General features: G+C 37.1%; 1 protein-coding gene across 4 annotated transcripts in view; it reads left to right on the top strand.

The window, feature by feature from the left end:
• lrp4 (low density lipoprotein receptor-related protein 4) overlaps window positions 1–14,498 on the top strand; it is an 81,507-nt gene that overhangs the window by 44,687 nt on the left and 22,322 nt on the right. For all 4 annotated transcript variants that reach the window (XM_026268283.1, XM_026268284.1, XM_026268285.1 and 1 more), the window contains exons 10-16: window positions 39–173; window positions 1,233–1,358; window positions 1,451–1,681; window positions 3,523–3,679; window positions 5,388–5,605; window positions 11,500–11,676; window positions 12,345–12,470. In XM_026268283.1, coding sequence (XP_026124068.1) covers window positions 39–173; window positions 1,233–1,358; window positions 1,451–1,681; window positions 3,523–3,679; window positions 5,388–5,605; window positions 11,500–11,676; window positions 12,345–12,470 — 1,170 coding nt within the window. The remainder of the gene's footprint in view (window positions 1–38; window positions 174–1,232; window positions 1,359–1,450; window positions 1,682–3,522; window positions 3,680–5,387; window positions 5,606–11,499; window positions 11,677–12,344; window positions 12,471–14,498) is intronic.

The following is a 14,498-nucleotide window of genomic DNA, read 5'->3' as shown; positions in this document are numbered from 1 at the left end:
TTGTTAACATTCGACTGTGTGCCCGTGTGTGTTTATAGGCTCCAAGTCGAGTGAAGAGAACTGCAGTGTGAACAATGGAGGCTGCTCGCAGAAATGCCAGATGTCTCGAGGTCTGGTGCAGTGCACTTGTCACACCGGCTACACATTAACTCAGGACGGGAAGACGTGCAGAGGTGAGGCCAAAGACAAGAGGGGAAAATAAAGGACAGTTATAAAATGAGAAGACAGCAGAAAAGATTGTTAAGAACCAAAGGGACAAACTTTTGAACAGGATGGCTAGTTTTATTAATCAGTTTCTTATGGGAAAATAGATGCATCATCTGAAATATTGTCTGTTATCTTTATTTTTTATTTTATTTCATGATCAAACATTTAGTTAGAAATTTTTTTTTGGCCCACTTTAGTAGGACTTAAGTACATACTTAAAACTTAAAAAAGTTACTCATTGATGATAAACTAAAATATACTTTAATGTAAATTCTATTGAAACTTCATATATCTAAATATATTTGTAATTACACATTTGTAATGTTGAAATTGCCATTTTAATACATTTAAAATGTATTAAACTAACATACTAACTTAAATAATAATATAAGCTTGAATATAATATCAAATGAAACATTGCAGTTTAAATTATAATCAAGTACTTTACCTGTGCTTTAGTATGTTAGTCAATACATCAAAGTAAGTGCACAACAAAATATTTTAAAATCAATTAAACATGTACTTTAAAGTAAACCTTTATTTTGTTACCATTACAAAGCGCACTTTTTAAAAGTGTGCTTAAGTGTGTAAAGGAACATAGTTATGCAATGTCTTTTATTTTGTAAATATATTATCTGTAGTGTTTTTTAAAAATACACTTAAGTTTTGAAGTACGTTAAAAGTGGACTCAATACAGTTAAGTGAATTAAATATCTAACTTGTAAAACTTTTGCACGGTACTGTATATTTATTGCACAAGCACAAGAGTGTAAGAAGTGTGACAGTTTAATTTTTGGAGCTTAAGTGGTCACTTAAGTGGTTACTTATATGCAAACTTATCAATTTGTTTTTTTATTAAGTGTAGAAATCCAGGGATGTCTCTGGCTTTTCTACATGGTTCACCATAGTGTAATTAGATATTGTTGCATGTTCTAAATTGTTAAAGGTTAAACTGACCAATAAATGTTTTTATGTGATGTATTTAATCACTCTAAACGTTTCCTGCGTCTGTGGTCTGAATGCAGATGTTGATGAGTGTGCAGATGAAGGTTATTGTAGTCAAGGCTGTACCAACATAGAAGGAGGATTTCACTGCTGGTGTGTGCAAGGTTACGAGCTTCGACCCGACAAACGCAGCTGCAAAGCTTTGGGTGAGGCGGAATATCTTCTGTGAAAGCAGCAAAACGTTGGCGATTTTGTAACCAGGATGACTAATTTAAAAGAAACTGTTCTCTACTTGCAGGTCCAGAACCGGTTTTATTGTTTGCGAATCGGATTGATATCCGTCAGGTTCTGCCGCACCGCTCAGAGTACACGCTGTTACTGAATAATCTGGAAAACGCCATCGCACTGGACTTTCATCACAGCGAAGAGCTGGTGTTCTGGTCAGACGTGACACTGGACCGCATCATGAGAGCCAGTCTGAACGGTAGTAATGTGGAGGAGGTCGTGTCCACGGGTCTCGAGAGCCCAGGTACGGTGACATTTTCACTGATTTATGACTATTCCAAATTAGCTTAACATAAAAAAGCAAGATGCAACAAAAATGAAAAGACACTTATAATCAACATGCATTGGACACAGTGTATATAAGAGTATAAACCGCTGCATTGATTATAACAGGAGTTCAGACTCCTACTAAACTGCACCGATACATGAAACAGTCTAAAGTAGTCAGTGACAATTTCAGTGATAATGGAAACTTTCCAGGATCATTATGTTTCTCACTTTAAGTAGAATTTGTTCAAGGTTTGAATAACAGTTTTGTTCTTTATGCTGCTTAGTTAAAGTCAAAGCTCGCTCAAAAATAAAACTTCTGCTGTCATTTTGCTCACACTCAGGTTGTTCAAAACCTTTATGAATTTTTTTTCTTCTGCTGAGTTATTTTGAATATTGTTTTGGTCAAACAGTTGCTAGTTCCCATTGACTTCCATGTTTTTCTTTTCTCTCTCCATACTATGGAAGTCAATGTATACCAGCAGCTTTCTTCACCTGTTTTAAGCAGAGGAAAGAATTTAATACTGGATTCAAATAACCTGAGCGCGAGCAAATGATGACAGAATTTACATTTTGAGAGAGCTATGCCTTAAACCATTGGGCCCTATTTTAACGATCTGAAACGCAAGTGTCAAAGCGCGAAGCGCAAGTAACTTTGTGGGCGGGTCTCGGCGCTGTTGCTATTTTCCCGGCGGGATAAATGGCTCTTGCGCCCGGCGCAAATCTAAAATGGGTTGGTCTGAAGTAGCTTCATTATTCATAGGTGTGGTTTGGGTGTAACGTGAAATAAACCAATCAGAGCGTCATCCAACATTCCCTTTAAAAGCAGGTGCGCAAGTTCCATTATGGATTGCTATTATTGTGGCGTATTTACCAGGCGCACGCCAGGAGCGGTTCACAGCCGAGGAGACTGATGTTCTTGTAAGAGCAGTGAAAGACAGAGAAGTTGTGTTGTATGGGGATGGGAGAATAATTAGCCTGAATAATTTGTGAGCTAGATTTATGCCTATTTTTTTCACATCTTCGTGGCACACCACAATGATTTCCGTCATCTCATGTGTTAATATTTTTTTAGTGTAACAATTTATGATTTGCAAAAATAACTGTTGCATCTGTGTAGATTACATGAGCAAAGTGTATGCGCGTTGTGCACGCTATACATTATGGCCAAGCATGCGCCCTTAAAATAGCATAATGAACAACGCGCAACGCGCCACTGACTTTAGACTAGGTTTTTTCTGGTCAGTGGCGCAATTGTTTAATGGAACAACAAAATAGCACCAGGGATTGTTTGCGCCGGAACACGCCTCCTTTTCTGCGCTGAACCGCCCAGGGAGCGCAAGTTCATTCACTAGTTTAGCGACGTGCTTCTGTGGAGGGAAAAGCGCGCTTTGCGCGGGTGCAAAATAGGAATGACACATGCGTCGGTGTACAAAGTCAATTGCGCTGGGTGCAAGATAGGGCCCATTGAGTTTGACAGTTTAGGTTTTGATATCCAGACTTATAAAGCAGCAATAAAGTCATCCAGGAACAGTTCTTGCTTTATTTTTAATGCTTTTGTAGCTTAGATACAAAAAAAAAATGGCATGCAATTTCCAAACACAAAACAAGACTTTTATAAAAACTCAGACTAATGAAATTAGGTAAAACAACAACCAAAATCTGTATATATGTCTAAAACATGTATTACAGAGTGATTTTTAACTAAATGATAGATCAAGTATGTCAAATGTTAATTCAGTGCTTTGGCAAGGAAACAAGGATAATACATAACGTGTAGAAGCAATAATAGTTTTTTCCCCATATTATTATTCTTAGGTGGTCTGGCCATAGACTGGATTCATAATAAGCTCTACTGGACTGACTCAGGGACGTCTCGAATCGAAGTGGCCAATCTGGACGGCACACAGCGTAAAGTGCTTTTATGGCAGAGGATGGAGAAACCCCGGGCCATCGCGGTGCACCCCATGGAAGGGTAAATAATTCTGACTGTTTTTACTTAAATTATACTATGATTTGCAAATAATGCTGTTTTTCAGGAGGGTCTTTTTCACAGTAAATACTCAATACTGATTTTGAAGAGTTACAGTATTTTCATAGTACCCCTCGAGGAAAAGAAGTGCAATGTATTATTAAATGTGTATACTTTAAATATTACAAGTAAATTTGGTTGCACTTTATTTTAAGGTGCCTTTGTTACAGTGTAATTATATATTAAAGCACTATTATTAATTAACTACATTTATTTACTATATGGTTAGGATAAGGATTTGGCTTGGTGTTACTTGCATGTAATTATGTGTAATTTATTGATATTTTAATAGTATGTACATGTAAGGTGTAACAAGAACACCTTAAAATAAAGTGTTATTGTATATTTTTATAATCTGTGCTTGAAGATATTTTCATATGAATAAAAGACCACTTAAGTGACTTAAAAACACTTTCTTAACACACACAAGTACACTTTTAAAAAGTACCCTTTATAATGTCACATGAAAACTTTTACATGAAAATGTTAGTACATTTTAAATAATTGTTTTAATACTCTTTTGTTGTGCTTTAAAGTACACTTTAAATGACATTTCAAATGACAAAGCACTTGATTATCATTTCAGCTGTAGTGTGTCACTCAGTTTTACATAAAAAATATTTTAAACATACTACAGTACAACTTCATAATTACAAATGTCCAATTCTCAACATATTTTTTAAACACAACACTTTATCATAAATGATTGTCAGTGCATTCAGCAGTACTTTAACCATATTTCAAAGACAACTACTTAAGTCCTACTTAAGTGGGTACAAAAAATCACTCTTAAATTCAGCTAACTGCATTTAATATAAAACTACAATACATTTTAATTTAATTGCAGTTAGCATGTTGTTACTGTAAGCGTCCAAAAGCACTGCATTCAGTATATTTTGTAAAGTTTATGATTTCCATAAGTACTTTACAAAAATACTTTTAAGTGTACCTCTCTTTTAAAACCGACATCAGATTCTTTCCTCATTTTTGGACTCCTTTATTTTATGTGCATGCAAATTCTGTACATTTTATGATTTGAAGCACTGAAAATTGTCCCTGGAACCTCTTTGTTCTTTTGCATTGGGAAAATCCTCTCTTGTGACCAGTTGTTGTTGCTCTGTAATAAGCAATGGTAAGCAGAGCATGAAACCATTCTGGTGACTTCTGGCTAAACTTCATAACTCAATTTGCTTCTAATCACAAAGGCTGGGAAAAAATTTCATCCAGGGACTGTCACAAGGCTTGAGTTGCAGCCGACGCTCATCATGGCTCTTTGTCATAGAGGACAAAGGGGTTTATGAAATCTGGCTTGAATTCCCTCTTCAACAAGATTTAGCCCTTGTTTTCGACCGGCTGTGTGTCCACTGATTCTTACGCACAGATGCATGCAGATCTAGCTGTATGTGAGAAATAATAAGCCTTGGAAAAAAAGCCCTATCCATTTTACTGATGGATAAAATGCATGGCACTGTTCTTCAAAAGCACTTATTTTATTAACTTAAATAAAGAGTGCACAATAAATCCTGTCAAAGATGTGAGAAAGATCTCTATCCAATGTTATGTTGTTATCAAAAAGAACAATAATTGTTTGCTTTGTTGTGTCCATGGCTGCATAATACTATAAGGATTTCTTATTGCTTATACTCTTTAGGAAGATTTACTGGACCGATTGGGGAAATATGCCATGCATTGAATATGCCAACATGGATGGCTCTAATCGCAAAATAATTGCGGATACACACCTCTTCTGGCCCAATGGACTCACCATTGACTACGCCAGTCACCGTATGTACTGGGTGGACGCCAAACACCACGTCATTGAAAGAGCTGACCTGGATGGGAAGAACAGAAAGGCTGTTATCAGCCAAGGTAAAAAAAAAAAAAATATTTAATTTCTCTTATGCTCGCAAAGGCTGCATTGATTTGATCATAAATACAATAATATTGTAAAATGTTATTAGAATTTAAAACAACTTTTCCATATGAATCTGTTAAAATGTAATTTATAATTTAAGAAACATTTCTGATTATTATCAATGTTGAAAATAGTTGTGCTCCTTTATATTTAATGGAAATCATGATGCATGTTATTTTTCAGGATTCTTTGATCAATAAAGTGTAAAAGAACAGCATTTATTTTAAATATAAATATTTTGTAACCCTATGAATGGATTTACTGTAACTTTTGATCAACGTAATGTGTTCTTACTGAATAAAAGGTAAAAGAAAATGTATTCCAAACTTTTGGAATGGTAATGCATCATGGTTTCCACAAAAAATATTACTTGTCAAAAGCATAAAACATAATAGGTAATGTTTCTTGAGCAGCAAATCATCATATTAGAATGATTTCTGAAGGATCATGTGACACTGAAGACTGGAGAAATTGTGCTGGAAATTCGGCTTTTCATCAAAAAAATAAATTATATTTTACTATATATTCAAATATAAAAGTTATTTGAAATTGTAATATTTCACATTATTACTGATTACTGAAATAATCAAATAAATGCAGGCCTGGTTAGCAGAAGAGACAGTTTAATTTTACAAAAATCTAGATGTAATTTAAGATGTAATTTAAATGACATTTTTGAAATGCAGGTAAACTAACATTTTGTAGTAATTATTTCAGGAAACAGGGTTTACGACATCTAAATTCATCTTACGGAATTTTTAATTTTTTTTAATTATTTTAAAACATTGCACATTCATTATATTATCGATTCAGTTTTTCAACAGCTTCACCGATTTGCAAAGATAGATAAGTTGGTCAGATTTTTCCCCCTGTAGCATTCTGTAGTATTTTACTAAGGAGTGTCTGATGAATAAATTCAGCTTTATGTCTGATGTGTGATGGAGTGCAACCAGCAGTCTTTCTAAATAGAACACTAGAAAAGAAAGCCTAAGCCTCAGGGTTTGCAGGAACAAAATACCTGTGCACCTGGGAAAGGTGGGGGAATATTTAGACCTGAAAACCGAGCTCTTAAAAAATAAAGTGCAGATTTGCTTACAGTGGTAAATGACAGATTTACTAGGGAGAGAGGCACCAGCATTATAAAAAATCAGGGCGCACACACGGAGAAAAGATATGTTGACTGGAAAAAAAAAGATCAAAAGTGAACGATGATTGAGATGACAAGAGAAAGGTACCAGCAAGGAGGGGGACGGCAGATGGCAGTGAAGCTGGGAACAAAAGATAAAAAAGAGAAGAAAAAAAGCAAACAAGCCTTCTAACTCCAACCTAGCCTTGCTTCTCTACAAAGATAAGATCACAAAACCACCCCACGCTGTGTGTGTACACCTGGGGAAGGGTGAAAGGTGCAGAAAAGGCGGGAGATACAGACAGGGTGGTTACACACCTATAGTTTGGCAGAGGGCCAGGTTTAAAGTAAAAGCCGGAATAAAACAAAAGCAGCTCTTTTACAATGAGGGTTCTAAAAGGATTTTTTTTCACAGTGATGCCATTGAAGAGGCATTTTGGAACCTATAGAACCTTCCAGTGATCAGTTCTTTAAAGAACCGTTTTATTGGTTAATTAAAAAAAAACTTGACACTATAAAGAACCTTTTATGGAATGGAAAGCTTCCATGCACTATTAAAAAATGAAGGTTCCAAAAAAACGGGTTTATGCAACAGTGGCATACAGAACATCTCAGTCATGATTTCTTGAGAATGAAATTAGACACTGGATCATCTAGAGGTTGCTATGGGGTAACGCCTTCTGCATGTCAGGTGTCTGAAGCATATATCTAAAGACGACAATAACTTTGGCCAGCGACAGCCTATAATGTCATTACCCAGCATGATTACAGTATAAAAGGGTGCCGAGAGTATGTCATCTGCTTCTTTGTCTGTAGCTTACGTCCGAAGCATGGCAAGGGAACTAGAAGACACAGTGTCTCGTTCCCTTCTTAAGGAAACATGGTTACATATATAACCTGAGATGCCCCCTATCGAGGGAACTTCAAACTGTGTCCCTCTATAGGTCGCTATGGGGAATGGTATACCCATGCCACCATGGGGAGTGCATGCCAAAAATCACTGTGAACGCTAAGTACCAACTCTACTATAGCCATGGACTGGGAGCTCATAAAACACCCTCTCGCAGTGAGGGGAGCACAGCCATGTCCGGGGAGCAGATTGACCACAAATGGGATCAATCCTAGCATAGAGGCAACAGACCAAGGAGGCAACAGGGACGTGCCTAACAACTCCTTATTGTTGCACATGGTGTTTTCAGGAGCAGTGCTCTTGGCTCACAAGCTGAGGTGGTCCCGCAAAGTGATAGATAACCCTCACAGTGAGATGAGCATTTCTCATCTCGACCAGAAAGCAGTGCTTAATTTGAAGGGGCAGTCTAGAAGGGCCCAATGAGAGATCTTCTCTCTATCTCGATAGCATTGATCCAGTTTAACCAGACCCAAAGAGAACCTGTAGAAACAATGGGACCCAATAACCCATTCATGCATGAAGAGAAACTGCTCTTCAGAGCCGGAGCACTCAGGAAAGGTTTCCACAGAAAAGCATCTCACTTCTAACCAGCTAACGGGGATCTCGCAGAGGCCCAGCGACTTGGTTGCATGGTCCAGTAAACATGAAGCTGAAGATGCAAGGCTATCATCCAGCCTGGATCCAGTAAAAAAAAAAAAGAAAAACGGTCCAAGTATTGCTGCAGAGAAAAGCTAGTTAGTGAATACACATAAAACTAGCTCACATATAACAATAGAGTAAATGAAAAGCATTGTACTCACCAGCCACAGCTCCCAAGCATGACTTATGTTCATGGATATAATATGAAGAAGTTAGAAGAGCACTTGCCTTTTGTAGCACATAGAAACTAAAAAAACATCAAGCAACATCAACCATGCAAGCGCAGGAGGCTCCTACCTAACCTCGTCAGGTGGGTGGTTTTATGGAAATGAAGGGGAGGAAGATGATAGCAGATGTTAATCCCCTCAGAGGGAGGTAAGTAGATTTTTCAAGGTTTACTCCGGTGCGGAGGTGTTGGGAATGCCTCATCTGGATCACCTACCTTAAGTCTTGCCTCCAGCCCCAGACAGCATGACCACACCCAACTTTGGGTACAAGAGCACCAGCTCAGTTCAGGGCCAAGCATCAAAGAGGCTTGCAAGCCAACACTTAAGAACAGAGAGTCATACAACCCTTAATGAAAGTAAAGGTTTCAGAAATAGGCTCCCGGAGTGCAGTATAATGTGGTTATCTGATAAGGACATGATATAAATCATCAAACAACTGCAGATAGATATCAACATCATACAATAACTATATAACCAGAAGGAAATCACTGATAGGAAAGATTTTCCCGTCAGATGCTTTCCATGTTCTGCCCATCAACCATGAAACGTGGACAATGGGCGGAGAATTCTCTGTGCAACAGAAACATGCAGCATACATTTAACTCACGCAGGAGCTAATCTGCCCACATGCTAGATTACCTTAGAAATCAAGTGAGAATGGAAACGGCTGCCGTGAATGTGTTGCAATTCGCACAAGAGGCAAACACACTCATGCAAAAGCTATACGAACTTGGGTAAATTGTGAAGCACAAGCCCTGCATTCAATGGCATTCAATTCATGCTTATCCCTCACAAGAAAAAAAAGCAATGAATGCAGATTGCATTCAACTCCCTCGAGAGCTTAATGCGCTTGCTCTTTACCACACACAACATGCAAAATGTTGAGAAACTGGGTATCAGAGCAAAGCCTCTGGCGAGAGAACATGCCCTCCTAGTCGTGCTTAGTTTATCGCTAACATAAATGGTCAGTGTAGATGAATATAGAGGATGACGTGTTCTCCAGGCACCCTTTCATACTGTGATTGTGCCAGGTTATGACATCATAGGCTGTTGCCGGCCAATGTTATTGTCGTGTTTAGATGCATGCTTCAGACACCGGTCACGCTGAAGACATTCCCCCATAGCGACCTCTAGAGGACGCAGTTCGAAATTCTCAGGAAACCATGGTTACATCCGTAAACGATGTTCTATAGACCCTTTTACAGTTGGTAAACAAGGTGACGTATTTGTGTGGGCGGGGCTTAGCTGGAGGCAGAAAGATTCCCCTAAACACTTGAACAAAAACGGTAGCTAGCGAGTTTTCTTAGCTTGTTTTTTTAACAATGGCTGGAGAAAATCTGAATATATCTGCTTTATCTGAATATTTAAGGTCATTCACTGTCCGGGACCGTGATAATTATTTGAAAAAGTTAACTTTAACGGACGGAACCAGATCGGTCGACCCGTACACGATCACTCATTGGATGGACGATCTGACAGGATTAAGTTACCTCCGATTGAGTGGCCTGACATCTACACTTACCTGATAGAGAAACCGAGCGTATAAATCCTTAGATTAAATAAAGAGTGACATTACAGTAAAATTATTAAGTTGTAAATATTTTCTAGAAATAAAAATTCTGAAGACTGCAAATTAATTATAAACTTTCTGTATTTATTCTTTCTTACCATGTTCTTAAATTCCGGTCACAATAAATCACAACAATGTATATAAAATGTTCTCTGTCGATTCTGGCAACCAACAACACAACAAGACGACATTTTAAGTTCCTTGAGTAGCCGACCCTGTGTTGGTTTGTATTAGCCACCTCCAGGTTTCCGTTTGTTTTGCCTCCAGCTAGTGCCGTGACGTACCTGTGACGTCCGCGCAAAAGGGGTCTATATGGCACTGTTGCATAATTTTTTTTTTTTTTTTTTTTTTTTTTTTTTTAGGAGCATGTCTTAACCAGCTTTGAGAAAATCATAAATGTTCCGACCATCTGCAGTGAACTCACCCTCCCCCACCTCAAATAGACTGTTACTCGGAGGGAAAGATTTCTAATCCCTGAAGGATGGAAAGTAGCTAATTAGTGGTTTGAAAGTAGTTTATCTCTGCCAGTCTGCTTTATATACAAATTTGATGTTTTATTTTCAAATTTTATCCAAAATCCCAACAGATCCTTGGGAAAAAAGAAGTAAGCTTCATCATACTTTCAAAAGAGTACTTTTTATGGAAATAAAGTGTGAAAGGAATGTAATGTTTTCAGGCACTTGCATGTTAATTACAGTTAAATATATGTATATTAAATGCAATTAGACTTTTGACTGCTTTTTTTTTTTTTTAAGTAGGACTTAATTATACGTATGTTTTTATGTAATTTCATAGGTACTGTAGCCTTTGAAATATGGTTAAAGTACTGCTGAATGTGCTGACAAGCATTTATGGTTAACAAAATTTCTTACTGAAACCTGAATGTCATGTATTTACATGTATTTGTAAGTACACATTTGTATTGATTAATTTGCATTTTAATAGATACATTAAAAGATATTACCTTTAAAAAAATTATATTGAATAACACATTACAGTCAAAAATAAGATCAAGTACTTTAAATGAGCTTTAATATTTTAGTCAACATTAAAAATAGTGTTCTTTAAAGCACAACACAATAATATTGATTAAAAATCCACTCCAAAGTCAAACTTTTAATTTGATATTACTGCAGAAGTTTAGCTGCTAAAGTATTAATAATGGTTGTTATTAGACACAGACACGTGCTTGGCACATTTAATGATGTCACAGCTGTGTTTATGGAGTATTTTACATTAGCTTAGAATGCATCATAATCAAGGACTGGAACTGCTTGAGCTTTGTACTGCTGTTGTTAATCATTATGTTTTACACAATATGAATGCATTTTAGAGTACAGAGTCTGAATATATATGTGAACTTTTCCCTCCGCCAGGTCTTCCACATCCTTTTGCCATCACCGTGTTTGAAGACAGTCTGTACTGGACCGACTGGCACACCAAGAGTATCAACAGTGCAAACAAGTTTACTGGCAAGAACCAAGAGGTCATCCGAAACAAGCTGCACTTCCCCATGGACATCCACACCCTGCACCCACAGAGACAACCAGCAGGTTAACTAATCATAAAGTCCCTATTACTCGTAGTATAGTATACAATGTTTACTAATGCAAATAAAATTGAACTAAATGCAATCTAGCAAATGCCACCCACCCCCAACCACTTTCATTCCTTTACACACAAATTATGATTACAGGAGTAGATTATTCATTAATAAAGGCTTATTTTCACACAATTCCTTGCACAATACTATGTTGTGACCTTTAACCATAGCTCATGATGTGTAAATTAATACATTTTGATGTTTGCACCATAAAGCCAGCTCCTTATTTGGCTTGCTCTGATGTAGTAAACTTGCTTGATAGTGCACCCGGTGCAACATTGAACTTGAGATGTGGCACATTTGGAAACTAGTCTAACTATCTGGTTAGGTTTCATTTTCAAACATGAAAAAGTACTAACCTTGGACATTTTATTACTGCGACTATATTTACCACAAATAACATAATAAAACATTGCTAAATCCACGTTAATCTGTTTCTGATAAAACTGAACATGCTTTTAGTGCCTTCCACTGGTCATTTAATTTTGAAAGTATTACGAAATGAGCAACATAATTTATGCAGCAATGTTGCCACAGTCATGTTTTTCCTCTGACCCTGTGTTGAGTCAATTATGGTAATTTTTAAAGCATTATTTATTTTTCTCTTGTTATGTTTAGGTGGGAGAAACCGGTGCGGGAGCAATAATGGAGGCTGCAGTCACCTGTGTCTTCCAAGCAATAAGACCTATACCTGTGCGTGTCCTACTGGCTTTAAAAAGGTGGACCACTATAACTGTGCCCAGAGTGAGTACTGCTTGTTTTAGTTATTTATCCATGATTTATATTTATCCTTCTTTCGTGCTACAACAGTATCCCTTCACCTTAAGGGTACAGGGTAAGGGTAATTTTGTCCTATCATAACAAACATTCAAGGAAAGCTTATTTATTCAGCTTTCAGATGATGTGCTTTAGAAATCTCCATTTAAAAAAAATTGACCCTTATGACTGGTTTTGTGGTCCAGGGTCACATATTTTATTTAACAAATCCAGGCTAAATTTGTAATTTTTAGTGCTGTCAAAATTAGCGCGTTAACGCATTCGATTAATTTGAAATATTTAACGCGTTAAAAAAAAATAACGCAATTAATGCGGTTGCATTTTTTTTTTTATTTCCGGTTGTGGCCTATGTGTGTTCGACGTGCAAAGAAATATGGATAAGACCAAGGAAGGACTTTTAGACGGAAAGTTTCAGTATAAAACTGTCCCGGATTACTCTTCAGTCTGCCACAAGAAACATTACTCTTCATTTAGTCTGCCACAGGAAACAGCAACATTAAAATCCTGAACTCAAATGTCATTGTTTAAAAAAAAAAAAACAATGACTGTTGTAACAGTGCGTAAATCAGACCTTTCTGTAACGCTAACGTTAATAAGCTTAAACGAAAATAACGAAATAATTGTGTAGCGGAGTATTTTTTTGTACACAGTGCCGCGAACTGTCAATCACTCCTGTACGCGTGCATCACTGTCCTCCTCAGCTGCAGCAACTTGCGCTCTCTCTCTTCATCAAGCTTTAAAACAAAAAGGGGACAAAAATATCATATTGTCTTTGTGCATAGGCTATAGATTAATTAGATAAATGAATATCTAAATTTGTGTCTTGCCGTCTACGGTATTTTTAGAAAAAACTTAGAAAAAAGATGCTGCAGCCAATGAGCAGCCAGCAGGGGCTGCAGGACGACTCGACCTCCGCAGACAGTTTTTAATGTTTATCAGACAATAAATACTCAAGATTTTGCTTTAGTATAATTTTCGGGACAATTAGGGCCAGATTCGGGAGTCGGGACAACAATTTAGATTTCGGGACTGTCCCGAATTTTTCGGGACGTCTGGTCACCCTTGCTGAAAGAGCTGCATTACTTCATTAGCTTGAGTCTGACCTGCAGTGATAGGATTCAAATTTGGTGAGGTGTCAGTCAGCGAATCATCTGATTCTGATCTTGTTCTTGCAGTATTCAGAGTCTGAAGCCAAGAAAACATATGAAGTGTTGTTGTTAACTGTATTTGATTTTTAACCGAATCGAGAGTGGTGTACACTCATAACGAGTTTCACACACCTTCTCCAGCCACGTTGAGTTGTTGACATTTAACAGTGGGAAAGCGACACATGCGCTATTCACTTGTATAACTTAAGGGTGAATGGGTAATGTAATTTCTGCTCTGGGTGGGATGAATTAGGAAGCTTGCATTGTGAAGGGCGCTCTGAAAATCGGCAGTGCAGGTAAAAGATTAAAACCTCTATTAAAACAGATGTCCAAATGAGCGTACCGGTACGCTAAAAGCACGTTCTGGGCGCACGGAGAGGTGGCGGTACGTTCAAGAGCTATATTTGGAAGTGGCGGTACTGAGTACTGGTGCGTACCGGCCCACTTAAAGCACTGGCAATGACTATACTTTGGAATTTTTTTGCAGTCCACTTAGAATTCAACATGGAAATCATTTTTGTTTTTTATTGGCATTGATTGTTTTGAAATTCAAATGGCACTTACATGCCTGTGTTTTTATTTCTGTAATAAATATGGCTTTCAAGCCAACAGTTAATTTGGAGGATATTGATGGTTTATTGCAGGTATGTTGTTTACATGAGAAAATGATGTTTACAAGTTAAACAAAAATTCCAATAAACAATCATATTTTGAATTTAAATAGTTTCTTTGTCTTGAGTTCACATTAATTATTTACATTTTACATTTACATATCCAAAAAGTTTCAGTCTTTTAATTGCGATTAATCGCGATTAATTTAAAAAAAATGTGCGATTAATTAGTTTTT

Source organism: Carassius auratus, chromosome 7 (assembly GCF_003368295.1).
Source record: "Carassius auratus strain Wakin chromosome 7, ASM336829v1, whole genome shotgun sequence".
NCBI classification, from domain to species: domain Eukaryota; kingdom Metazoa; phylum Chordata; class Actinopteri; order Cypriniformes; family Cyprinidae; genus Carassius; species Carassius auratus.
The sequence above is the reverse complement of the archived record's forward strand: the minus strand, read 5'-3'. Positions and strand labels throughout refer to the sequence as shown.